Consider the following 26,469-nt stretch of genomic DNA (forward strand, 5'->3'; position numbering starts at 1 on the left):
GCTCGATGCGGCTGCCGTTCTGGTGTGTGTTCGCACATGTCAAGTGGCAAAAGCAGTTTATTGAATAATGAATAACACTCATATATAGTATTTCAAGAGCATTTGGTTTGATTTGTTGTTTCTAACCGTGAGTACGAGCACAATGTGAACGAGAAGGCATGTTCGCGCTGTTTCCGCTTCCGTTGCTCAAAGGCCATCGAGATTTCGATAGAGTTGTAAGGTGCTCCGTTGACTCGATAGACCATTGACTCGGCGGCCTTCGAAACGGCCCGTGTAGCAGCTCGAACTTGACCTTTGATTCAAATGACTATCGGTTGGAAGGCCTTCCAAACGCCCGTGTGACACGGGTATAATACTGCGCTATCTCATCAATGCCCCCCCCCCCCCCCTATTTAGAGGAAAACCATACTTTTTTTCCTTCTACCACATGGCATGGGGGTGCACAAACAACCAGAAGACACCAGAAGTACAGCAACCATCAGAAGGCAAGTTGGAGGGTCTGCTGAGTTGCCAGAACCCTCAGGCAACCCTCAGCCTGGACCTCCCCAGAACCTTCGGCTGCTGGAGAGGGCCAGGCTGTCTGCAGAAGGCCATGATATCCTGGAATAAGGAGGCCTCTCACCTAGGGAAGCACCCAAGCGCGATCGTCCAATATAAAATTTATTAAATCCATAAATTTGAAGAGCTGGTTGCCCCTTTTAGCAAAATAATTCTGCCATGCGAGAGCACTCAAACACAAAACCATGCTCCGCGCGGCAGAATGCGAGTAGAACAATTTATTCGGAATTCTGCATGGTTCTGATCGCTTCAGCTCGAATGTCCTTCCATAGGTCCATGAAGGAGGACTCCTTCTCAGCCTCCAGAATCCGATTCTCCATCATCTGGAGCAGATCGGGTGTGAAGTAATCCTTCCAGCCTCCTACTTTGCCACTCCTCACGAACGAGTACTTGTTCTCGTCTCCTTCATAACCTTCGTTGCAGGTGACTTTCTTCCGCGAGAGCGCCTCTTGCCACTGGGGCATACTTTTACCGCTCAAGTCAAACACCACTGCGCTACGCATAGAATCGGGTTGTGATCTTTCCAGCAATTTTTGGAGCGATGCTTCGTCCTCTTCCAAAGCCAGGCCATACTGCTCTCCCAGGAAATACGCAAGCCTGAGCACGACCTCGCGCGTGTTCTTCTTGAGTTCCTCGTAAGTCGCAAAGAACACGTTCGGCTCTTCCCTAAGAGCATATCCCGCGCCTACGTGTTCGAAGTAGTCGCCGTAGCCAAAGTTGCCACTTACAAAAGTGTCGACTAGGTCTTCAAATGTTCCGTCTTGGAATTCGAAGGAGCTAATGTTGGTCATCATGTTGTAAAAGGAGACGCAGACATCCCATGGATTGCGGGCGAAGTAGACGTACTTGCCTTCTCCGGTCATTGTACGCTTGTCCAACGGCAGGTGTGTAGCGAAGGTTCTCAGCGGTAGAGACGAGGTCCAGTCCTTGATGTCCATGTACTCCAGGAAGCGCCATTCTTTGGAGAACTCCTCGTACGAGGTGATGGGATGTCCCTCCCTGAGTATGAGGTGCGTGATGTACATCAACCAATGGGTTCCACTCTTAGGGAATGTTATTTGCACGACGTCTCGCTTCTGCGCCCTGAACTTGAGATTTTCTCTTAGCGCACGTGGACTGAGGTTAATGCATCTCGGAACTCCGTCGATCATTTGGTGGGCTGGCCTTCGTCGTTGCATCATCACCAGGTGCCTCTGAAAACCGCAGTGGTTCGTTATTAGCGCCTGGTCAATAAGTTTTTCTTTGTTTTACACAGTATCAGTTGTTTAGCGGACACTCAAGAAAAAAACTAAATCTTGATAGACTGATAAGAACTCTTTCAAAGTTCGATTTTCTGCAGTTTCGCGTGAATACGTAAATTAATGGTACCGAGAAAGGAGGGAAAGTTCCCTTGGTCGAATTTCGTGCTGATGCTAGAATGCCGGTACGCCACACAAATTTACAAATTTCAAGGTCTTTGTAATGAAATTAGCATGCTCGGGCTACTTCACGCCGTGTTTGATGCCCCACCACATGCTTATCTACCCGTTTTTCCCGAGATCATCAATGAAGAACGAAGCCTTTAGAATTTCTCCTGTGCTGGCCAGAATTGAACTAGCGTTACAGGGGTGACTGTAAGCAAAGGAAGCCAATGCACTAGCAAGCTGCACCACGAATGCATTATGCCTGTTTCACATGCTGCGACTGGAACGACGAAAATCGGTGCTGTCGCACGCGTCGCAGAGCGATTTTTAGAGGGCCCATTTCACATGATTGCGATTTTAACAATGCGACTGGTGCGATTCCCAGGGTTGCTTACTGCCAGGTTTCATGGCACACGTTGCACAATTATTTTATTGTAATGAATAAAACGTTTAACTTATAATATTGTTGACTTTTCTTTATTAGGAGCAAATAATATGCTTGTTTTGTAATTTAAAAACGTGTTGAAGTTAACATTTGTTTCGGAGTGCGCGACGGCGGTTTCTGTAGTTCAGTGCGACATCGCGCACGTAAACAATGGTAAACAGCTGTTCGCAGGTGGTTCAGCGATTCTTTATTCTATGGTTCAGCGCTGTGTGTTATTTTATCTACCTTCTATGACCGTTTCGTTCTGCCTGCGCTACAACAATATACAAGATGACCTATCGACAAGTTCATATAGCTACCCTCACCGTATATGCAGTATTCGGAATTCGGCTGCCACGAAGTTGTCGTGTCAGCCCAACAAGATCCTCGCGCTACCCGTGCTCGGCGTCAGCTTCTGGAGAAATGATGCGTGCATATTGCCAGTCATTGCGCATATGTGGTGCCTGCTCCTAGCCATATTCTTACGCCAAACGCAACAAGAAGCACCAACCCGAACGCCCGCGTGTGCCCCTGAACGAAGCCTCAAACGATCTGTGTGATTACGACGTGGAATGAAAATTGTGTTGTGAAATTCAACCTTAGCGCTAGCCTGGTTCGTCCATCGCCGCGCTCGCGCTGCGAATGTATATATGGGAGCCCTCTCTAAATATTTCTAGAGGCGCAAAAGCCGACGCATCAAATGTTTCGAGCAGTTACCGTCACTTTTGTAAAAACCTGTACGTTGTAACATAGCATTCTAAAAGACACGCTTCTCGTCCACTTTGTTGTCCCGTGTCTCGCGCTGGTAGTATACTAGGAACTTCTAACAAGAAGACCATATCAATACGCGCTATTCATAACGCAGGATCGTAGGCCCACGGCAGGCGGACTTGCCGTAGAATTTTTCAGCTTTCTGCTCAGCCTCGCACGCCTCTCAAGGTTAGCCTGTTTTGTGGAAATAAATATTATTATTATATTATTAATGTTATTAGATATTATAGCTTCTTCACTGTAATTTATAGGAATCATCCGGATTTCTTAAGCTAGTCATGCATTTAACCTGTATTAGATCAACATTGTTACGACGTGTTTACGGGAGTCATTTAAAACTAGATTGCTCAGCCAGAGAAAGAACAAATGCAAGCCTCAGTGTTTATTCCAATTTGGTATTCCTAAACAGATTGTATTGGCAGAATTTTATGCCTGCTTGCATTTCCTGCAATTCAATGTTCAGAGCTGGAGAAACTTATTCCTTTTCTTGCTGTCGAAAGGCTGCTTCAATGTCGATAGCAAGCTATAATTATTCATTTCGAAAGTGTTAAGCAATGACTATATGTCTAAGCTTATCAATGCATTTTTGTTCTACGAACACAATTAAGTTTTCTCTCTCCCTCTCATTGACAGCCATGGAGTGAAACTGTTCACTTTCATAAGTATCCGGATGCAAACATTCTGGAGTTTGTCCTGAGCATTTATCTGCATCCTATAGTGTGCATGTATGTATCAAGTTTTTGTGTTACAATCGCAGTGATCTACACATATTGTTATATTGCAACAAACAAATTTATTTCACTTTGTTTTCAAATCTACAATGTGGCCATGCAGTAACGACTGCATTAATAAGCAAAGAAGAAAACTGCAGATTCAGTGTACGTGTTGGAATCTATGCGAAGTGAAGTTTTTGTCAAGTGGTCAATTAAATACTGTTAATGTAACTGCGATATATACAATTTGTCTTATTTTCAACAATCCAACATGTCATCTTTTGCAAGGTTTGCTTATGCACCGCATAGGTCACAACCTTAATGTAATGTAATTTTTATGCATTACACTGTTCACAAACCATACCGAAACGCAAATGGCAGTTAATGTAGATGCACGCTGCGAGACATCAATGCAGTGACGTTTGTTGAGCAAGAAATGATGCGAGGTATATGCAGATAAATGAATGACATGTGCTTATATACATATTTATTTATATACCTCGCAGGCTGCAAGGTTGGAGTATTATGCGAGGGGGAATAGAAAAGTAGCTACAGAAGGAAGAAGGGCACAACATAAAAAAAACATCAAAAAAAGCAGTGCCAATACATTGCACCAACTAGTCCGTGTTTTACTGGCACAACATTATACAATACTTAACAAACAATAACAGAAAAAAGTTACTGCCCGTGCACCCTGTACAGACAGTAAACCAGCAAAGCTGAAATGTGCAGCCCCGGTGTTTATCACTGGGTTAATTTCAATGGTTTATTCAAGTCTTTCTATATTATTGGTTATGTCTGTGTTTCTTAATGAGGTTATGCACATGTTTGGCTTGGGTTTATCACATTGTTTATTTGGAATGCCACACATTGCACTTTGCAAGATTACTATCATGGAAAGTGCAATGAGTGGTTCATTGTGGTATTCCAGCGGGTCCATCAAAGTCTTTCTGAATTATGTTACACACTTGTGTTTTTTAATGCATTAATCATAATGTTTATGACTCAGTTATGCACTGCAGTTACGAAGTGACACACCGGGGCTGCACATTTCATTTAATTAAATACAGGGACACATTTTCGAACCTATTGGGAAGTCGGAGAGAGACTGCTGCACGCGTGCTCTGCTGCTAGAGAGAAACGACGTCACTATCGGTCTAGCCAATGGCCCACCACACCTTTGCTGTGAGATAATAATGACATCATGATCTTGTCTTAACCCCGTCCCCCTCTGTGTCCCTTCCCTGCAATAATACGCAGATAAATGTATGTTTGAAATGCATAAGCATTTCTGTCTACCCAAAAAGAAATGTCGCCGTCCATCATGCAAGACGAATGCAATGGCTCACACCCCCTTAAACAATGGCTCATACCCCTACACTAGGGTTTTTGGGATCGGACCATGAGTGTTTCGCCTAGGCATATACAGCTTCACTGTAAAAAGAATGAACACCTTTCTGCTAGAAACCAAGGCAATCATGAGGTGTATTAATATATGAAAGTTTATTGAACATGCCGAGTAAATGCTGTTCGACAAGCAATAAACCGAATTTACACAAAAAGCAGAAGCAAGATCTGGACCGGTATAACGTAAAACTATTCCGTTTTGTTTCTATTCCAACATGGCCGACACCGCTCGGTCATTGGTCGAATTTTTTGAGGCCGCGCCCATTTTTCCTGCCTGTCAAGCGACGTCAGGAATGCACAAAAACTGCCACGTCAAAGTGACGTTTACGCACACATTATGCTAAATTATGCCGAACAAACCCGGCAAATTCGTGGAATAGCCGGTGAGTGCCCCGGTCCGTTTGGAATAGAAAAAAATGGCGGCCTTCGTGGTTTGTTTGGCGGCGGCGGCGGCGGCTCGTCTGTGCGGGCGCGGGAGGAGAGAGCCCGAGGATGCGTTTGACATGCCAGACGATCAGTTTCGGCGGCACTTTCGCCTGAAGAAAGAAACTGTGCGGTGGCTGTGCGACGAAGTGGCGGAGGAACTCGGAGGCGTGAGAACTTCAGCGCTGTCGGTGGAGCGGCAAGTGTTGTGCGCGTTGCGATTCTTCGCAACGGGCAGCTTTCAGGCCTCGGTAGGGAGCGAGGAGACGATCGGCGTGACCCAGCCTGCGGTCAGCAAGTGTGTGCGACGCGTGGCGGAGGCAATCGTCCACGCCGGGGCCCGCAACAAGTGGGTCCATTTCCCGAGGACGTCGGAGGAGAAGGCGGCCGTGAAGGAAGGGTTCCTTCGACGCGGCTCCATTCCCGGCGTCATCGGATGCGTGGACGGCAGCCTGATAGCCATCATCGCACCGAAGGGCGAGCAGAAGGCGGCATTCATGTGCCGCAAAGGGTACTACGCCCTCAACACAATGTTCGTAAGTATCTTAATTTTTGTCTAATTGGCCCGTGATCGCAACGCGTGGCTTATGCTGTGCGCGCTCTCGTCAGATCTGCGACGCAGGCATGCGGATCCTCGCCATCGACCCTCTGCGACCGGGGTCAGACCACGACGCGCACGTCTGGAGAACTACGTGGTTGCGTCGTCGGTTCCTGGAGGGGCATATTGCCAAGGCCGGCGAACACCTCCTCGGTGAGCAGCGGGAAAATTTTGTACAGTTGCAATTCTGGCAGCAAAGCGTGCTCGCGGCGTAAGAGAATATTGAAGCCCGAACCCCTTATGTTACAGTCAGGTTATTAAGTATAGGCGAGATGTAGAAATTTTCCAATGGTATCCGCACGAAATAAAGTGACAAGAAACCTTACTTTAAACTAATTTTTAATGTGAGTGTACAGTGCACACGTTGTCACATTCTTTTTTTACACCGACAGTTATTTGTGAATGAAGACTACACAAAAAGCTGCCTTGCTGCAAATAGGGATGCTGTGTCCCAGCTATTGTTATCTGTGATCACAGCTGGGTCAGGTGCTCAGCCTGTATATTTCTTTATTGCAGCCTTTCTGTAGTAGGTGCATTTTACATGACCCATGCTTCGCCTACTAAACTTTGTGCAGATTTCATACCATTTTTTATGATCCTGCAGGTGACAGCGGCTACCCCCTGGAACCATGGCTCCTGACCCCAGTCACAGGCCACCCTCCCGTACACACTGCAGAAGGCAGGTACAACACTGCACATGCTGCCATGCGGTCCGTAGTGGAGCGGTGCATTGGGCTTTTGAAGAGCCGCTTTCGCTGCCTTCAGCGGTACCGCGCCCTCCACTACCAACCAGAGCGCGCTGCCAACATCGTTGCAGCATGTGCAGTGTTGCACAACTTGTGTCTTGATGAAGGTGACGTGTTGTCGGATGATGTTAGTGATGACAGCAGCAACAGCAGCAGTGACGATGAAAGTGGCAACCCCTCCCCACAGAGAGTTCCCCAAGTGAGGGCAGCACGCATGATGTACATGAGAGGCTGTGCTGCCCGGGATAATGTTATTAGCTCATTTGGCACGACACGGCAGCAGCACCAGCGATACCTGCAAAGGGTGCGAAGGCGGCTGCGACGACAGCAGCACCGACAGCAGCAATAAACATGTGCCTGACACTGCAGGCAGATGTTTATTACCGCTGTCTACACATCTAATAGAGAGCAGGAACCAATGTGAAGAAATATGTGCAATTAGTGGATAGCGTGCTGCTTTTTTTATAGAATGTGCTCAATCATAACCAGCGTTTTCACGTGTCCTCTGCCAGTGAGCTGTCACTACCGGAGATGATTGCATCATTCCACTGTGACACTACATGAGAGCCTTTCATTTAGTAGCTGTGGATAGAACACTTTGTGTTCATCAGCAGAATGTTGTAGCTACTTCTCTGGGCAGCTGGGGTTCGCCAAATGATTTGCTGCTGCTGCTGTTGCTTCTGTCATCACCGACACTGTCACCGCCATCTGCACTGCGCATGGGAGGATGTTGGTCTTCGCCTCCTCGCTTCCTATTTGGGCTGCTGCCAAGCACAACACTTCTCGCTCCACCATGTGTACTGTGCTCACGCACCTTGTAGGCCCTGCGCTGTTTTGCCACACAGCCACCGCACAGTTCCTTGACATAAGGCCAAGTTATGCCGAAAATGATCGCCTGGCATGTCAAGCGCGTTATTCTCCCTTGGGAGAGTGTACATATGTAAATAGTTCTGAAATTGAAGGAACACAAATTGTAAATATTCATTTCAAGTGCAACTTGCATTGTTTAAAATCGTTTATTTATATCTGCATTGTAAATAAAACCATGTGATCGATCTTCAATGCCGTCTTTCATCAAAGCAAATGACAGACAAGTACACAGAGCATGGCTTCATGGCGCCAAAATAGCCGTGTGATGTTCACTACATGGGACCCAGTGCACTACCACTGGGCCGTTGGCAGATGTTAAATCGCATAAATATGACACGAGCATAATGACATTTTTTTGAACTCGCAGACAACCATTTTTCTTCATCCAGCAACTTCACAGCAAGAAAGATCTCTTCTCTATTATGTAGTTGGCATGTTTGCAGCACAAAACAGTTTCTTTTCAATGACTAGTGCCGTAATAAGATCACAATATAAAGCAGCCATGACATGCTTCTAAGGAACGACAAGTGAGAAAATGCTTGGCACTAAAACGGTATTTCATATAACGGCTGCAAGACCAGCCTGGCAGCGAATGTCAAAATAGCGGCCACATCGATGGCTCTGCTACATACGTCACAAACTGTGCTCAACTACAATGGGGACTAGGTTGTATTGCTATCATAGGTAAGGACACCTGAAATATCACAGCGACCACCACAGGTAACAGGTGCTTGGTGTGACCAGTGGCTTCATCATCAAGAATATCTTGATACGCATGTGCAAGCCTGGCCTGCCTGTGTATAAACACACATGCTTCTCGCAATAAAGCGCTCTTTCGTTTCCTGCTGCTCGGGTGTGTACACTTGGTGTTAACAAAAATACCAATTCGGCTACTTTGCGTAGGCACGAATGATTATACATTGCAAACATGACATACATATGGCATGAAAATTGATTTCCAGTTATCACAGTATTGTAGTTATTAAGCGCACCTGTATGTGTGCGAGACAATGTCATAGTTGGCGTAAAAGTGATTGCCCAGTGTATCTTCCGTGGAAGAGCGGCGCACATTGAAACATATCAGTAACAGCAAAACAAAAGTGAAGAACACCTAACGAAAATACGGCAAAAAATGTACATATAAGTTATACCGTCTCACTTGGACAAAGAATAATACACATGAAATGAACTTGGAGAAAAAAATACGGTAAAAAACAGAAACGCAAAAATATGACAGAAATTGTAAATATACCTTATGCCGTCGCACTTGGACATAGATAATTACACAAAATGACTAAATGACACACTAAAAAAAACACGGTAATGAACAGAAATGCGAAACTTGCACTAGATATTAAAATAAACATGACAGATAATTTCACATATATAGATAGATAGAACATAGATAATCAAATAAACATAGATAATTACACAAAATGACTAAACGACACACTAAAAGAACACGGTAATGAACAGTAACGCGAAACTTGCACTAGATATTAAAATAAACATGACAGAAATTACCTTGAAAAAAAAAATTTTGATTAGGGACAGAAATTACGGAAAACAGCCATATCATCCTTTAGTGCTGCATAAAAAAAAAACATGCATAGATTGGTGACACTTGTACCTAACAAAGCACTAAAGGATGATATGGCAAAAAAAAAAAGCTGCCCCTTAATGCTGAGGCGGCGCGCGCAGGTCGGCCAGGGCAGCCAGCAGCTGGCGCAGCGTGGTCGCAATGAGAGTGTTCGCCTCTCGCGAACCACGCATCTCGGCCACCAGCTGCTCGAGGACTTGCCGTGTCGCTCGCTGCTCTTCCACCAGCTGCGAAACAAATTCACTTAGTTAGCTACAGGTTATGCACTGTAAATTCTCGACTTGCACTGTTTGCAAGTCTTGCAGTTTCAGCAAGGTTACTCTTGAGGGCAGCGAGATCATTCACATATGACATGACAAATGGCCGTGCAAACGTACATGGTCTGTTATGTTAAAAACGTGTGAAACGTAACAAATCACACCAAGCTGCCTCTGCCTGTCAGAAGGCAGTATTGGTGACTAGTTGAATTGTTAAAGAAATTATGATCATGCTGTCGCGATACATGCAACCATGGAAATGTTTTGTAAGTTGCTATGTGTTAAAGAACACCTCAAAGCAGATGTATAAACGTGCATGAGCCAATGAGCCAAATGACTACACATGCCTCGCATGTGTAACATGGTTGTAATGTACATTATTACCATGTGCCCTAATCACCTCTTCAACAAATGACCCGGCCAAGTTGTACGCACCTGCCGATGTTGCTGCAGCAACTGCTGGTGGAAGCTTGCGGCCTCCGCGTTTGCCGCCTCAGCTAACCGGCTCTGCCGGGCATAGTCCGCGGCCGTGCTCGATGCGGCGTCCGTGAGGACCTGAAGTCGGGGTGGCCTGCGGGGCTGCTGCCGAGCTGATGGTCCGTAAAAATAAAATCAGTAAACAGTGGTTAAGAAAACTAATTTCGCTCCATCCTGCATAGACATTTTACTGGTTCATTATCATGTGGAAGCCCAGAAAAATAATTCCGGCAACACACCGTTCACAAAATGAACAGTCAATTTGCATAACCAAAAAGGCACTACACCATCATAAAAGACTACACTGATAGTACTTTCAGCTTGTACGCTGCATTACAAATGGTGTTAACAGTCACATTATTGTTCAATTTTGCAGCGACCCTTAGGCAAGCACTTCTTCTTTGCCGTGTAAATAATATAAATACACAATTTCTGTTTCTAAGGTCTTAATAGATAATGCTTGGAGTGATGTGTTCGTATTGCATTAGCTGCTGAAGTGCCTTACGTGCAGTGCCACTGGTCCCCGGCTCCGTGCCCACCGAGACGCGCGCAGCTGCTGGTGGGGCAGGGGGCACTTCAGCGGACTCCTCACTGCTACAGGCTGCGTCCTCCTAGAACAATAAAGTACAGGACATAATGTGATTAACCATCAACTGGTTTGGATGTCTATTTCACTTATCACGCAATTCCTAATCCATCATACGACATACTAGTGCCTTGGAGCTTTGACAACTCGTCGCTAATGCTTTTCGGATTAACGAGTCATGAAATCCACCACAAGGTGTTTCTAACAGCAGTGGGGCAGCATTTCCGTTCTTGCAAAGTACGGATATCATGTGCTGGCATGTGTGTTGAATTGTAAGAATACACACACAAGCACACAAGGGAAAAATATTCACCACGGTGTAACTGCCCGACATCGGTACACATAGCAACGAACATTGCTACTCACCTCAGCATTGCCGTGAAAAAAATCCGCAGGGGCGGAGGCTGGGCCGGTATGGGCGAGCACGGCGATCACTCGACCCTCTAGGCCGCCCAACTTTCCACCTCCCGTCTTCCTGCAAGTGCATGAACACCGTCAGCTTATACGTTCCGAAGACGTTGCTAGTCGCGGGCTCACCTCTTTTCGGCGCCAACCTGCGCCGCGAGTTTCTTACATTCGTACGCCATGCGCGCCCAATACAGGCGCCAGCGCCGGGCTATCTTAACTGCCGGCCCGACGGCGTTCAAGGCAGCGGCAATTTCTGCCCATAGTCCCCTTTTTTGGGCAGCACTCATACTTGGCGAGAGGCTGGTGGAGCCTCTCGCCAAGTACGGATGCTGCTCCATAAACTCCACTAGCATAGCGGCCTGCGCGGCCGAAACGCGCGCGCTGTTGCTGCTCTCCGCCATTTCTTTTTCGCGCTCAATTTTCGCCGGACCGCAGCGAATTAATACCAACAAATCGTGCCGTTTCAGATATCAATTCGTCGTTAAAACATAACGGTTACATTCATTTAATGTGTCGTTATTTTATCACGCCATAAATGCCACGTTCAATTTAACACAAGTGAATAACAACAACAAAAAAACTTTTCTCGTGCGAATATCCAGCAGAAGCATCTGTACCGCCCGCACGGGGGAATGGATCACTGCGCAGCAGTGTGTGGCAAAGAAACAAAAATGAGCCTCTCTTACAGACCACCCTCGATTTAAATCATGACTACATTCGGAGACAGTTGCGATCGTTTATAGAAAACGTTTACTTACCAGCTATCTGTTGAGATGCCTTCCAACCTTCATCGATTCTTCCGTATCCTATGCGAATAAAAGCAAAAGTGAACACCATGCGATCACCCAGCTCAGATGGTACTGCTCAGTCACTAAGCACAAGAAAGAATGATGCGTTTACTCACCGAGCACTACGCTTTCGCAGTCTTCATGATGTTCACAGCTTCCAGAATTCTTCTCGGGCGAAAGTACCACGTACGGCAAGATTTCAACTAATCACGTTACGGACAAATATACACCAAGTGCGGGCCACAGGACCGATCAGCTGTTTTCACGTAGCCGCCATCTTAAGTGTGCGTAGCGAAATGGATTGGATGCGGAATTGGCACGTGTGTGGCTATGACTCAAAAAATTAAAATATTTGTGCTTACTTTCAAGTGCGCTTCAACTTCTCTTGCGTTAAAAGATTACAAAACACTTTTACTCTCAGCGACATACAATTGTTCTTTTATCAGACGTTTATGTCTTTATGTCACTTGCTATACGGTCCCTTTGCAAATAAAAAACAAGCAAAACATACTTCCGGCAACGATGGAGGCTGCTGATTGGACAGATTGAAAAACGTCGCTGGTTCCCGCCCCCATACGCAGAAACTGTCGCGTCATTTTGACGTCCGGATTTTGGAACACTTTTTGTTTGGAATAGAGTTACGTTATCGCGCCCCAGATGTGTGTCCATACAGATTCCAACAGGAAACGCATCCATCTCTGAAAGTGTAACAGTGGCCATGCTGACACAAGATTCTCCCAGTGTGTTTGCATCTACAACATCCATAATTTCTCTAGGCAGCCGATCTCCACAGAATGCTAGCTTCTTCCTCTACAATGCACTCTCCACATCTGAGCGTGCATTGTAGAGGAAGAAGCTAGCATTCTGTGCAGATCAGCTGCCTAGAGAAATTACGCAAGCTGTAGATCTAAAAATGCTGGGTTAATCCTGTCAGCACGGCCTCCGTTAGAAATGGATGCATTTCCTCTCGGGAAACACACATGAATTTTTGATTCTCCTTTTTGTGCATGTTCAGTCTATTGCTTGTCAGCGAGCATTTACTCGGTGTGTACATTAAACTTTTGGTTGTTAGATCATCTCGGTTTTCTTGTTTGTCCTATGTGTTCTCTGGTGCCATCTGCAGCCAGGCTATTCGTTTTTTTTTTAGACTGCAACAAGTCACTTTAATGGCCCTCATGATACCTTATAAAATCTTTTATTTGGCCAATGTAGCAAGAATGTACAGTGTGAAGCAGTAAGAACAGGGTATGCTAACTTCTGATTAAAAGGTTTATTGTGAAAATGCAGTGATCTATAAAGGTTACCACAAAGTAGCACAGCAATAAAACCTGATAAAGACTAGTGCTTGATGAAACCAAACATAAAAGCAGGAAAGGGAGAAAATACATATAGATATACAAGTCCAGGGAAAAAAAACATTGTGATCATCAAGTGTGCATGTGGCTACCTTCCAGGAAACTCATTTTTTTCCCAGTGGCATGGAACTGGAAGTATGTGCTTGCATAAACAAGCTGTCAGTCCGTCTATTGGAATAACAACAAAGTTTCTTGAAAGGTGCTGGCATGCAGGATTGGCAATTGTAATGATTTTTTTTTTCTTGCACTTGGAATTTTTCTATATTTTCTTTCTGTAGCATCTTTATTTATGTTTGCCTGTATCAAGCACCAATTTTTATCTATCCTTCAAAGATGTCTTTCTTTTTCTGGGGAAAACTCGGGGAAGGCAGGAGATGGAAATTCAAGACGATGAGCAACATGAGAACAAGGTGAAAGTAGGAGCCAACGTTTTCACACGTGGACCTTGAAGAAGACAAGTCCACTTGTCGAAACGTTGGCTCCTGCTTTCACCTTGTTCTCGTTTTGCTCATCATCCTTTTTTTTGTGCTAATTTATATAACTCGCCACATTTTTACAAATGAACCTCAGTTGAAAGTTCGTCCTCATCCATATCTAGTGTCATCCTGTTGATACTGCTTCATGCTATCCACTCTTGCAACATTTGTGTGTGTGTGTGCACACGCGTGGATTTGGATGTGAGATCGGGCCCTTGGGCAGAGGTATCATTCTTCTCCTGTGCAGCCTTATGAATTCATTAACTATACTGCAACAGAAATTCGATGGACAGGAACGAAGTGAACACACCGAGTACTTCTTTCTTGTCTGTTGTCTATCTGTAGCACTTTAGTTAATAATGAATATACACAAACTCATCTAGTTCTCAGTTATTATGTCAGGCTTATAAGCCCGCTTGTTTCCTGAAATATCTGCATGGCTATGTATTCTGTAATTTAATTTCTGGCTATGTGCTTGCAAGTCGCGTGTCAATCTCCTGATTTTCCCGACAATCTTGTGTGATGTGCAGGCCCAGACAGTTTCTGGTGAATCCATGCAGGGTGTAATCTGCACTACAAGTGCTGCTTTGATTGCCTTCATTTCAGCTTTTCTAGGTGTAGGATGACCTGGAATGGTACTCACTTATATGGCGTTTAGTTTTATGTAGTGTCATACTACTGTTACACTGGTATTGCCAGATGAGTGTACTATATGTGCCTTATGTTTGCTTGCATTTTCATGATTAGCAACCTCCTCTGTGTGTTTGGCAGTTGCATATAGTCTCCTGCCCTAATTGTTTGCCCCCATATTCCACGGTATGGGCCTGTTGTGTTTCAAGTTCAGGTACTCCCGAGGTTGTGTTTCTGAAGGGAGGGGTAGTCATCTTTGCATCTCGTATGCTAGCTGGCATAGTATCTTGGGACGAGGTTCTGAGCTCTTGAGACAAAGAATTTGTGCTGCAGGCTGCAACTCTACTCCGTCTAGGAGCTTGTTCGTCAGCTCTTTTTCATAGAGGTCATCAAGCATGGTACAGTTGGAAAGACCTGTTATTACTACCCGATGCCTGTATTCGATGAGTTGTCTTTTTTGTGTGCTGCTGGTAATTCATACCGTGCCATACCTTGGACACAAGCACAGCATCTGCGATTTTATATAGTATGCACTAGTCCACCCCCATTATTTCGAGATTATTCTGTTCACCAGGTGTGGAAGTTGCGTCCAGGCATTGCATAATTGTTTCACCCACGTGCTGGCTCTGCCGTCACGGGCTTACACTAGCTGAGGATTTGTGGATGTTGACTTGCGGGCATATTTGTCCAGCTATGTGGATCACAATGTGCAATCTTGGGTAGTTCTTGATTCTAGTCTTTCTTTTTTTTTCCGACGTCCATATGAGCTGACTTATCAGAAAGCGAGAGGCCAGACTGGCCAAGAAAGTCTGCAGTGTTGTCGAGGGCTTGTTGCATCATTCTTGATTTCTGTATAAGATAGCTTTCCCATGGACTGTAATACACCATAGGCTGTAGTGTTTCTTGTAGTATGCCCGTGTTGTTGGTGTGTGTGCGCCAAATGTACCTCCAACTCTCACCTGAAATTTTCTGTCTTTCAGAAAGTTGCTGTTTAAGTGCTCTACCAGAAATGTTTTTGCTTATCGTTCCTCTTATTAGAGCAGCATGAGGTACTGCTGTTAAAAGCCTTTTCACTCTCTTCACTCTTTCATAAGCAGTATTACACAATGTCCTGCAATAAAGTTTCTGCTGCTTATGTCCCACTCATATCTGCCAGAAGGGACAACTCTCGAAAAAGGTTTTCTTTGTGCTATGTGTGCGACGTAGTATGAGCATTCATGCCTTTTATACATCTGTAGAACCAGCTTCCTGACAGAGTACTTGCTACACCTGCTCATGCTTATTTGTGCAGTGCTGTTGAACAATACATATCGATGCAATGAATATTTACACACTCGAATTATCACGAAAGATGGTTGGTTTACAATTCTGCCCTTTGCTTTCTATTGGTGTTAGATTTTGCATAAGCATGCCCCCCTATGCAATAGTATTTTGAAGTGTAAGGGTTCAATAAAAGGTGATGAACTAAATCTAAGTGCAAGAGCTTTTTTCTCACCTACAACTCCCATCGAAATGCGACTTCCATGGCTGGCAAATCAACCCCTCGCCTTGTGTTGGCAGCAGAATGCTATAGCCACAGTGGCAGGTGAACAAATTGAAGAACAATATTTCTGTCTATAATTTTTTTTCTTGCCTGTATGTAAGTAAAGTTTGGAATAAATTTGTCATGGCAAAAAAGCCCAGTTTATGGTCTTTTATTGAATAAGCCACATATTGTGTATAGTTGAAATGCAGAAATTTGTTCTGAAATCCTTGGGTGATATATGTTCTTGCAAGTAGCATGGTATTTCATTACTTATAAAAATAATAATCGCAGCGGATATCGTTATATGGATTTACACACTAATATATGTGATCACAAACTTATTAGAAACTTACTAGAAACATGGAAGGCATGTTTCTGCACACTTGATCCGCTGTGAATGTGCAAGAACTGCTTGTACTGGCTGACTTCACTGCACAGTTTTGATTTACTTTTCTTCAGCGTGTCGTTTTATACTGTTTTATCCCCACAAGAACAGGCCGTTTGCCTGCTTTTCGCATTGTTGCACGAGTTCTACATAATTGTGCTGGAGGGTACGTTGTCACTTTGCCTCTATAGCAAGCAATTTAATTAATCTGCTAGCTGTACAGTTGATTACCTTGCAGAGCAAGTGTTCATACAGATGCAGTAAGGATACAAAGTCCGCAACATAGCCTATGTTTATTGGTTTCTGTGCAAGAAAAAAAAAATCTCCAGAGAAGAGGTGCAACTTAGCGTGCATGTAATATTTTATTCAAGCCACGGATTTAATACTACCGTAGCAAATTCATTACGACAGCCTACACTTTTGCTCTGTCAAATTTAATAAGAGGCAAGATAAGCTTTCAAGATGAATCGGGAAATTCATGCTTGAAAACCGACAAGAAAATGCAACTGAACGGTACCGCGTTCAGCGCAACGTAGAAACTTCGGGTACTTTGCTGTCTTGTCATTTGCCCTTGCCGAGGTTGAAATAATTCAAGCTGCTCCGTAAGCGCGATTTTTGCATGCTACTCAACAAAAGAAAATTGTGACGACCTCGTCGTCTGCTGGGGATCGAACACCTCCTAGGACTGACAACTCGCAAAGGCGCACGAAGCAAAGGTGAAAATGCACTTCATTTGCTGTGTAGCGTGTCAACAAACGCATAGCAATAGGAGAATGCAATCTGTACAAGTTTTTTATTCTCCCTTAATTCGCGCACGTACCTAATTCGACGATCCACGTCTCCGCGATTGCACTGCTCGTGCGAGACGCCATCAAAACAAACCGGCGAAATAGCTCCGTTGACAGCTCTCCGCGCAATTTCGACGGAAAATCGCAGCGATCGGTGCGACGGTGCGACTGTGCGACCAACCGGTTGGTCGCAGCCGAAAATCGGGGGGTCGGCACTGCGACTGCGATTTTCATCGCAAACGACGGAAATCGCACTTCCGGTGCGACGAAAATCGCATCATGTGAAACAGGCTTTAGGTATATGACACTGTTTAAATGACGTCTTTCACTGCAACGCTTTAGGGAGTTGTGCCATGAATGAAGTGGGTATGTGCCATTCTTCGACGAAGCTCTTTCACGCCAAGTCAAGTCGCTGGGTGTGCGGCCAGCGAGGGAAGAGCGACGCATCTCGGAGGCCACGCGCGAACTTTTTGCCAACGCCGCTAGACGGCGCAGTGTGTCCAGAGGGGAGAGCGAGAGAGGAGCCCCGCTGCAGTAGGCGCCTCATGGAAGACGCGTGTTGGGGGCGGTAATACGTTGTATCGCAGCATTGCTTCATTGCTAATCGTTCGTGCACTGTTTCGAACTCACCAAGCATCTTGTGGCGTTAAGAGTAGTTTTTCGCGGTGTTGTAGAAGGGTAATTTACTAATACAGTTGGAATACTTTTTTTTCTCTTGAGGTTCCCTTTAATTGACGACTATTTCCGAATGGTAACTTATAAGAAAATACAACAAGACACAGTGAGCAAGAGTACAACATATAATGAAATACTGAAAATATTTAGCAAGATACACAACTTCGGTACATACTAACAGGGTCATATGAAGTTGCAAGTTTACACGTATCATGTCCAATTTACGCTCAGCATATGATGCGTGATAGGCTGTACACATCCTGGAACGCTAATTTACTATGAAAACACATAAATATCCCTAACGTCGAAAAGAAAACAGCGCATTCAATTGAAATAAAAAAGAAAATCGCAAGAGAGAACAACCCATGGATTCCACATGAATTGAAGATCGCCAAAATTATTCCCTGAATAAAAAGCAAATGGCAGGGTATTTATTTATTTATTTATTTACAAATACTTTTACATGCGATCTCGTACCACATAAGCAATTGCGTTAAGGTCAAATATAGTGACACTTACTTACAGGGTGCTTCATGGGCATATGATAGGGTTTATGAATTAAAACGAGTTGTTGACTCTCCGCCAAATCTTATTTAGATCTGGTCATTAAATACTGCACGCCCATGTAGACCTTGAAGTTCACATTAACATCGCCCGGCATAAATATCTAAAGCCTATGGCAGTATTGAACATGGAACTTTAATAACTCGTTTGCAGAGCCACGCCTTTCCAGGTTATACTCTAGAATGGGCGAACATTTTTTAAAGAGAGATTAATTCTATTGTTTTCCAAGTGGCTTTTCTTCTCGTAAACACAAGCAAAGAAGAGGTGTGCAACGTGGGTCAGTAATTTCACCGATATTCTCTTATATGTTACTGAGCAGAATCCCCGTTTAGCCAGGTGTCAGTACACACGTTTATGCTGACGACGTTGCATTTTTTTTTCTATGGCGAGTGACATTTACTCCCTTCACAAAATTTTGCAGTGGTATGTAAATGAACTGGAAAGCTGGCTGGATAGCTTACGCATAACAGGAAGCTTTAGTTCGGGCCCAACTCCGACGTGGCCTATTCAAATACATGTAAAACGCAAGAACGTTTTTCTGAGATAACCCCTGGAGCGATTTTAATGAAATTTGTTGAATGTCAGAGAGAAAGTTAAACTCTATTGTGAAGAATTTCGATTCAAGGCCTGAATTTTGTTAAAGAGATTGTTTAAAATTCGCAAGTTCGAAAAAAAAATAGAAGCACGAAGTTTACTGATAGCTCTGCATCAAGAACAGATATCGTGGTTCTGTAAATGGAATCCATTAGAACTTGAAAGCGGACAAGTTGAAAATGTCATGTTTATCTTGCATTAATTTGTTACGTTGTACACAAGGGTTCCGCGAAAGCTGTATTTCTATATAACAAAGTTTTTAGATTTATGTGTAACATATAAATTTTGTCCTCCTTAGATGAATGATTAGATGCAATTCATAGAATTGCGATATCATTTTTCATTGCTGAGGGAAAGAGTTGTAAACATCATAGTTATGTTTTCTGAAAATTTTCGATTTTTTCCAATTTTTAATAAAACAAAATAGACGACCTAAATCAAAAGTTCGAAAGCAACATTCACTAGATTTAAAGTTCTTCTTTTAAATGCAACAAACCTCGCCAAATTTGATGCAGTAGTTCCCGAAAAAAATGAATTCTCCTTTTACATGCATTTATATAGGAGCACCCGAGCTTTCCTTCCCGAGCATCCTTCCTCTTAAACATGAATGCTAATAAGGGCGCTATTCTTTTTCTCCGTTTAGGACCTAGTACACAGAACCTTTCACTATAACCTAGAAAATATCCCACAAGCAGAGCCACTGAAGTACCTTGGAGTTATTTATAACGGATCTCTGGAACTGGCAGCCGCATATTGAATATCTTGCGACAAAAGAAGTTTGCGGAATTCACATTTTGGGCAAGCTGAGCAGTAGAAGATCGGTTATGCGGAGAGATAACTACCTTTGATGCTATGTAATGTACGTTCGTCCGATGTTAGAATTTCATTCGTTCAAATAACTTTATTGAGTGCCCTGCGATTTGTTGGGATGGGCCTGGACCCCGCGTAGGTTTGGGCCAAGGGTTGTTGGCGCTTGGAGGCTTCCTCGGCTCGCTGGACGGCCAAGAGTTGGTGCTGCAGGTCCGAGCTGAGCAACGCAGATTCCTAGCGCTCGTGGAGGCTGTCGCTGTTTGAGGCTGCACCACCTTTATCCTGCATTTAATTGCTCATTCCAGCGACTATAGGCGGCGCGACGGTAGATCAGAATGGCTGCCGAGGCGGTGATAAGGTGATCTCGCTAGCGTGTGCATCTAGAGCAGCAACACACGTCAGGACTTATAGTTTCGCTGCAGACCACACTTTCTCTCTCGCTAAAGAGGCGCAAAGGTGTGTAAATGAAGGCGAAGCTACGTTCAGCGCCGTTCACATCATATGCTGCGGCATCAAATCCATTAGAGAGGATTTTTGCAAAGGGGAGCGCATAAGCGTTGCGGAAAAAGGAGACGTGGACAGGAAAGACGCTCAATTGAGACTAAGTATATGTTCAGAGAAAAACCACTGGGACCGTTATTGCACATGTGCTGTCATCGAGAAATGTAAAAAAAAAAATGTTTGCATTTTACATGAATGTATAAAATTCGCCTAACAAGGGGGCATGCATCACTACATCAATAATGACAGCTATAGTGTAGGTGATAACAACAACGGCACGTGCAAGTGGCCTGACAAAAGTCATTCCAAAAAAACATTCCGGGGGGAGAGTGACGGAGGAGGTGGCGTTGAAACTTCAGCCAAGGGCGAGGAAAGTAAATTCCTTATCCATCAGATGCACTGATGGAGCGGAAAAGGAGACGGGGAAAGGGAAGACGCTCACTTGCAGCTAAGTATATATTCAGAGCATGACCGGGGTTGTTGGAGAAGCATGGGAGAGGCCTTTGCCCTGCAGTGGGCGCAACCAGGCTGATGATGATGATATATTCAGAGACAAAATGATTTCACACTTCCTAAAAAGGATTGGGAGGAAACACGGTGTTGACCTCGTCTTCACAGCTCCTCTCAAGCTTTCTCGGTTGTGTGCCTTTGAAAAACGGCCACAACAAGAACAAGGTTAGCACGAGCGTGAATCTGGCCCGCCTCGAGGATTTCCCTTTCGAGTCTGCCTTTGGATCTGCTTTTAATGTCGGTTTTATCGAAAAGGGGCTTACAGCCACAATCCCTGCAGTGCGCAGGAAGGTGCCCGGAGTTGCTCAGGGACTTTAAAATGTTCTCTTAGCCTGTATAATTTAGACAGCGCCCTGTCTGCCCAATGTAATCTATACCACAGTCGACTGGCATCTTATATACGACTTCGGTAGCACAGGAGGCGAGAGGTTTCGTGTGTTTCTTTCCACAGGTCTCGTTCTTGTTGTGGCCGTTTTGCAAAGGCGCGCAACCGAGAAAGCTTGAGAGGAGCTGTCAAGATGAAATGAACGCTATATTTTTTCCCGATCCTTTTTAGGCCGTGTGAAATCGTTTTGTCTCTGAAAATATACTTAGTTGCAAGTGAGCGTCTTTCCTTTCCACGTCTCCTTTTTCCGCAACGCTTCTGCGCTCCCTTTTGAAAAAATCATGTCAAAAACAACTAGCCCGACCGCTTACTATTCCATTAGAGAAACCGAGGTCAGTGTCAAATCGCTCTGCCTGCAGACGAGTGCAAAGGGTCCGCGGTACTGCGTTAACGCCGCAGTACGTGAAAGTACAGGCTCTGTAAAGGTCAGTATGTCGTTACCACCATTGAAAATACTCACGGGCATGAAGCCATATATTTGTGTTTTCGCAAACACTTAGTAAACGCAAGCGCATACCGGCAACAGACGTTAGTTGCTTTTCAAGTGCCCCTGTTTTCAACAAATTAATCCTGTGCAGTAAGAAGCAAACTTTAGTGCATTTCGAAATGTAAACGAAAAAAAAATAAAGACGGCTGCAGAATACAACAATTTACAAAACTCGCAACGTACGGGGTGATCACGCTCGTCGCGAGCTCGAACAGCGTATGGCGGAGCAAAGGAACAGGAGTTTAGCGTAGCTGCTTCACTAAGGACAAAGTACCTGTGCCTGAACGTGTTTCACGTTTTTGCACCCGTGCGTTTCGAGTGGTTTCTTCGTAACTCGGTACCTCCCTTAAAATTTGTTTGTTCCTTGCGCAGAGCTCGGCTCGATCGCTGTAGACAAGTGGAATCCCCTCTGCAGGCGATTCGGTCTCATGAAAATGTAGTACGAGCTTCGTAACTGGCTGCAGTGCGTCAGGTCGTTACGCCTGTATTGAAGTACATCTTAAGGATACCTTAACAGAGAACACTATAGTCGGATACAACTTTAGAAAAAAGGGGAGGCCCCGCCCAGATGACCGAAGCGGCGAAGTCACCGGCCGTCCGGCGCATGACGTCGGTCCAGAGTGCGCGCCCATTGGTGGATGCTCGTGTGCATCCGCCTCGGAGGAGTAAACGCCCCCTTTTTTCTAAAGTTGTATCCGACTATAGCTACGGCACGTTGCATACGTGATAACTATTCACTTTTTTACACATCGGCGTGTCCATGCACACTGCCAGACCCGTTGGCCAGACCGAACCGACGAAGTGCGTCGCAGCTTTCTATCACCGGGTGACTGGTTCGGAGGAGGGCGGCGTGGCGCCGCCTGCGTCACTGGAATGACCGAATTATAGGCGTACATTCCCATAGGATATGATCCATGGTGGCTCTAGAGTCGCAATGTCTGCACTTGCCAGACGTGCGTAAATCTGGCTGTATTAGGAGCAGCACAGCTGGACTCGGATAGGATCTGGTCGGTAACTGCCGCCATTCGACAGATTTTTGATTGATTTTGGGTGCGGCGGCGGGAGTGTGCGCCTCTGCAGTCTATGGTGTTGTGTAATTTCGTGAAATCTGGTCTATCGATCTTCCCACTCCCACTCATCGGTAGTCCGTGAGGCGGGGCTAACCGAGGCCTGGTCCGTAAGCTCCCGAGCCATGCGGTGTGCCACCTCATTGCTACCGTCTGGTAGTGTGTGAGCGGGTGTCCAGATGAGATCGATAGTTTTGTCGCGGTTATTAGCTAATTCTAGGAGTCGTAGTGCCTCTGGGGAGATTCGACCGTTGGCGAAGTTTCGTATGGCCGGCTGAGAATCACTGATGATTATGCCCGCTTGTGTTTGTGCTATGGCTAGCGCGATAGCTATTTCCTCTGTGGTTCCTGCATGTGGCATGTTGACTATAGCGCTCGTCGTGCATTTTCCATCTTAATTTATCACCACTGCTGGGTAGGCGCGTTTCTGTCTGTATCTAGCTGCGTCTACAAACGTGGTGTCCTTGCTGTTACTGAATTTGTTCTGTATATTACGTGCTCTGTTTACACGTCTACCCTGATGGTGGGTAGGATGCATATTCTTAGCTATTGGAGGGATGGTTATCATGTCTCTGATGTGTCTGGGCATATCTACTTTGACGCCATGTTGGGTATGATACTTTACACCTAGGCAATCCAACATTTGCCTACCTGTTTTAGTTTTGGACAGGCGTTCCCTAACTGCAGTAATCTATCGTTGCTGGTGGTGATTGAGAGTCCGATTGCTTGCTTGTAGATTTTTCTGATTAAGCGTTCTAATTTGTATTCTTCTGACGAGTACCATCGTAGGTACGATGCCACGTATACTATTCTGCTTACTACAAAGTATTGGAATAGTCTAAGCAGATTGCCTTCCTTCATTCCACTATGTTTGTTGGCTATTCGATTAGGTAGCCGCATCATTCGATATGTTATATTGTCTAATTTGCGTATGGTCTCTCAATTGTAGCCGTTACTTTCAATGATGAGGCTCAATACTCTGATCATGTCAGCCTTGGGTATGGGCGTGCCATGTGCCGTAGTTAGGTGAATTTGCGGATTGTTTCGTTCCTCATAGTTTCGTGATTTTCGACCACGTCGTGATGGTACATAAATGAGGAGCTCAGATTTCTCTGCTGAGAACGCCAGTCCGGTTCCTGCTAGGTATTGTTCAACTGCTTCTTTTGCACGTTGTAAGGCGTTTTCAACCTGTCCATCGTTGCCATCGCTCACCCAGAGGGTGATATCGTCAGCGTAGATGGTATGATTGAGGCCATCGAATTTCTGTAGGTTTGCTGCTTATCCGATACGAGCAATGTTAAACAGCATCGCTGATAACACTGAACCTTGGGGCATACTTGCGCTTCCGATGCGTAGTTCTTCGGAGTTAAGGTCTCCTATCTTAATGTGTGCCTCTATTTAAGTAAGGTAGTTCATATATAAATGCATACTCGATGGCCTAGCCCTAGCTCATGTATTCTGTTTAGTATTGCTTCGTGGGTAACACAGTCAAAAGCTTTCTGTAGGTCCAATTCTAGGATAGCTTTGGTGTTCCCACTTGTGTTATCTATAATTTGATCCTTAAGTTGGAGCATTGCATTCTGTGTAGACAAACTTCTCCGGAAGCCCAACATTTTATGGGGCAGAACGTCGTTGTCATCGAGATAGTTGGTCGGTCTCCTTAGGACAACGTGCTCCACGAGTTTGCCCACCCAGGACGTGAGTGAATTTGCCTGTGTTTTATTCTCAGGTGTGCCACCATACAAGCATTGGCGACTACTTTTATTGGAACGAGAGGCACTACGTTTGTACTTAGGACTTACAAAATACGTCACAAATGACGTATCATACCGAGAAGCGTGAATCCCCACCAATTTCTTCCCATTTCACCTTCTGACCATCCAGACTTTCTTAATACTATATGAATTACCATCAGGCCGTCCTCAAATAATTTTCATCGATCCAGAATTATTTTGTTCCCGTTCATTCACCCAGGTTTAATATACCACATATTATATTTTCGCAGAAATAACTTGAGCCGCTAGATGTACCAATTGGCGATGTGCTTCGCAGTAATAGGCATTCCAATTCGCCGGAAATCACGTTCAATCGCATAAATGACGTTCGACGATAACGCACTAGTTCCATGCTTTAGGGTCATGTTAACGATCCCCACGTGGTAAAAACTAATCCGGAGTCCTCCACTATGGCGTGCGTCATAATGTGAATTGTGGCTTGGGCACGTAACACCCCAGTATTATAGTTCCTGTTTCTTTCGTTTGGGGCCTCCACTTTGGGCTTCTGCCACAGGGAAGTTTGCTCCGCTGTTCAAATATTTCTTATGGAATGCAACCGAATGCCCTCCGAAATTCTATCTTTTCGTTTTTGTGTACTTTTAATTTATTTATTACTCGTTCAATGTGACTTTACTGATTTCATTTTAAAGGCTAATTTTACGTTCTACAGCGCCAAGGCCATGGATATTCCGGAATTTATTCGCTATACATTTAAATAGTCTATCCATCTCTTGCCTATTCCCCCGTCGAGAGTAGGAGCCACATACATGATAGGAAACAACAACGATATCTCCTGGATACGAGTATTCGCTGTCCCTGAGTAAATAAAAATTTCTCTTAGAAGTTGTTCTAGTTGAGTGCGTTATAGCTTTTTACGTTTCTCTGCAACATGCATGGTGGCTCATTGTGTAATGCTGAAGCACTAAAGTACCACAAGAGTTCGTTTTCGTTTGGCATAGCGAGACACTACTGGACCTTTCTGGCTTCACGGGAACGGGGGCTATTGCGGACACTAAGGACACCACGTATGTCCATGGTACAGAAATATGGATCGCTGTGACTTGTAGTTACGTCTGGAACGCAATGAATATCCATTTTTAGCATATTGCTTGTGCACAAGTTAAGGCAGAACTGTTTCACTGAGCAATGTGAACATCTGATGTTTATGCATTGGCGGTATGTTGGCGTGAGACAACCAACGGAGCACTGGTGTTGGGTGGTGGCTAATTTAGGGCAGGAGCACAATAATGGTGCCTTATTTCTTGCAACTGTTGCACTAAGGTACCGTTAAAAATATGCTAGAATCGTTCAAACCTAATTGTACGGATATCAGTTAAAATTTTTCTACAAGGAAATTCAGGGAAAAAAAAAGAGGAGATCAGGTATATTGAATCAGGCATTGTTTGGTAATCTGCAAGTAATAATTTGCCTTCGAGGCTGTAAAAATAGTAAAGACAAACCGAAGATACTTTTTCTACGTGGACGGGAAGAATTTACCGGCTATTTCTGCCTTACGAAAAATTCCAATATGGGATGTGTTGGGAAAGTTACCAGCTGGGAGAATAATCTCATCAGCGCAACAGACATGCGCGATGAAGAGAATCATTTAGGCATTCCACTATTGCGAACTATGCAATGAAAAAAAAAATTTAAGCCGACCATAGTTTACAAAGTACTCTTAGTATTCCGATAAAAATGCTAGGCGACACTATTCGTTGACTTTATCTCTTAGTGGCACTCGCACTTCGGCGTTGGTGTTCTTTAGGTTAACCGAGCGAACATCTTTCCCCTGGCACGATATGCGTACGAGGGAGGGCGAGGTGCAATCGCAGCGCGCGCAACTTGGCGGGGCGTAGCCCCCTGGCGAGTGGCGCACTAACCTAAAGCCCCTCAATTTTCCAAAAGTAGCGCCA

The 26,469-nt window shown here is 44.8% G+C and overlaps 3 protein-coding genes across 3 annotated transcripts in view; 1 reads left to right on the top strand and 2 right to left on the bottom strand.

The window, feature by feature from the left end:
* Positions 1-642: 642 nt before the first annotated feature.
* Positions 643-26,469, bottom strand: part of LOC135903279 (3-beta-hydroxysteroid sulfotransferase-like) — a 32,135-nt gene continuing 6,308 nt past the window's right edge. Inside the window, exon 2 of the mRNA XM_065433695.1 lies at positions 643-1,751. Coding sequence (XP_065289767.1) covers positions 777-1,739 — 963 coding nt within the window. The 5' untranslated portion in view covers positions 1,740-1,751 and the 3' untranslated portion in view covers positions 643-776. The remainder of the gene's footprint in view (positions 1,752-26,469) is intronic.
* Positions 5,509-7,637, top strand: LOC135903278 (putative nuclease HARBI1). The gene is made up of 3 exons (XM_065433694.2): positions 5,509-6,235; positions 6,309-6,450; positions 6,902-7,637. The coding sequence occupies exons 1-3, from the start codon at positions 5,693-5,695 to the stop codon at positions 7,390-7,392; spliced, it is 1,176 nt and encodes a 391-aa protein (XP_065289766.1). The 5' UTR covers positions 5,509-5,692; the 3' UTR covers positions 7,393-7,637.
* Positions 7,644-12,708, bottom strand: LOC135903277 (uncharacterized). Its single transcript, XM_065433692.2, has 6 exons — positions 12,146-12,708; positions 11,371-12,047; positions 11,200-11,308; positions 10,753-10,858; positions 10,206-10,360; positions 7,644-9,740 (listed from the first exon to the last, which is right to left on the bottom strand). The coding sequence occupies exons 2-6, from the start codon at positions 11,640-11,642 to the stop codon at positions 9,591-9,593; spliced, it is 792 nt and encodes a 263-aa protein (XP_065289764.1). The 5' UTR covers positions 11,643-12,047; positions 12,146-12,708; the 3' UTR covers positions 7,644-9,590.

Source organism: Dermacentor albipictus, chromosome 2, assembly GCF_038994185.2.
Source record: "Dermacentor albipictus isolate Rhodes 1998 colony chromosome 2, USDA_Dalb.pri_finalv2, whole genome shotgun sequence".
Lineage (NCBI taxonomy): Eukaryota > Metazoa > Arthropoda > Arachnida > Ixodida > Ixodidae > Dermacentor > Dermacentor albipictus.

Excerpts from the sequence above, each read along its gene's own strand:
- LOC135903277 (XM_065433692.2), bottom strand. The coding sequence starts at position 11,642 with ATGGCGGAGAGCAGCAACAGCGCGCGCGTTTCGGCCGCGCAGGCCGCT. Across the intron at positions 10,859-11,199 it reads TTTTTCACGGCAATGCTGAG|GAGGACGCAGCCTGTAGCAG; the intron begins GTGAGTAGCAAT and ends TTATTGTTCTAG. Across the intron at positions 10,361-10,752 it reads GGGGACCAGTGGCACTGCAC|CTCGGCAGCAGCCCCGCAGG; the intron begins GTAAGGCACTTC and ends ACGGACCATCAG.
- LOC135903278 (XM_065433694.2), top strand. The coding sequence starts at position 5,693 with ATGGCGGCCTTCGTGGTTTGTTTGGCGGCGGCGGCGGCGGCTCGTCTG. Across the intron at positions 6,236-6,308 it reads ACGCCCTCAACACAATGTTC|ATCTGCGACGCAGGCATGCG; the intron begins GTAAGTATCTTA and ends CGCTCTCGTCAG. Across the intron at positions 6,451-6,901 it reads GGCCGGCGAACACCTCCTCG|GTGACAGCGGCTACCCCCTG; the intron begins GTGAGCAGCGGG and ends ATGATCCTGCAG.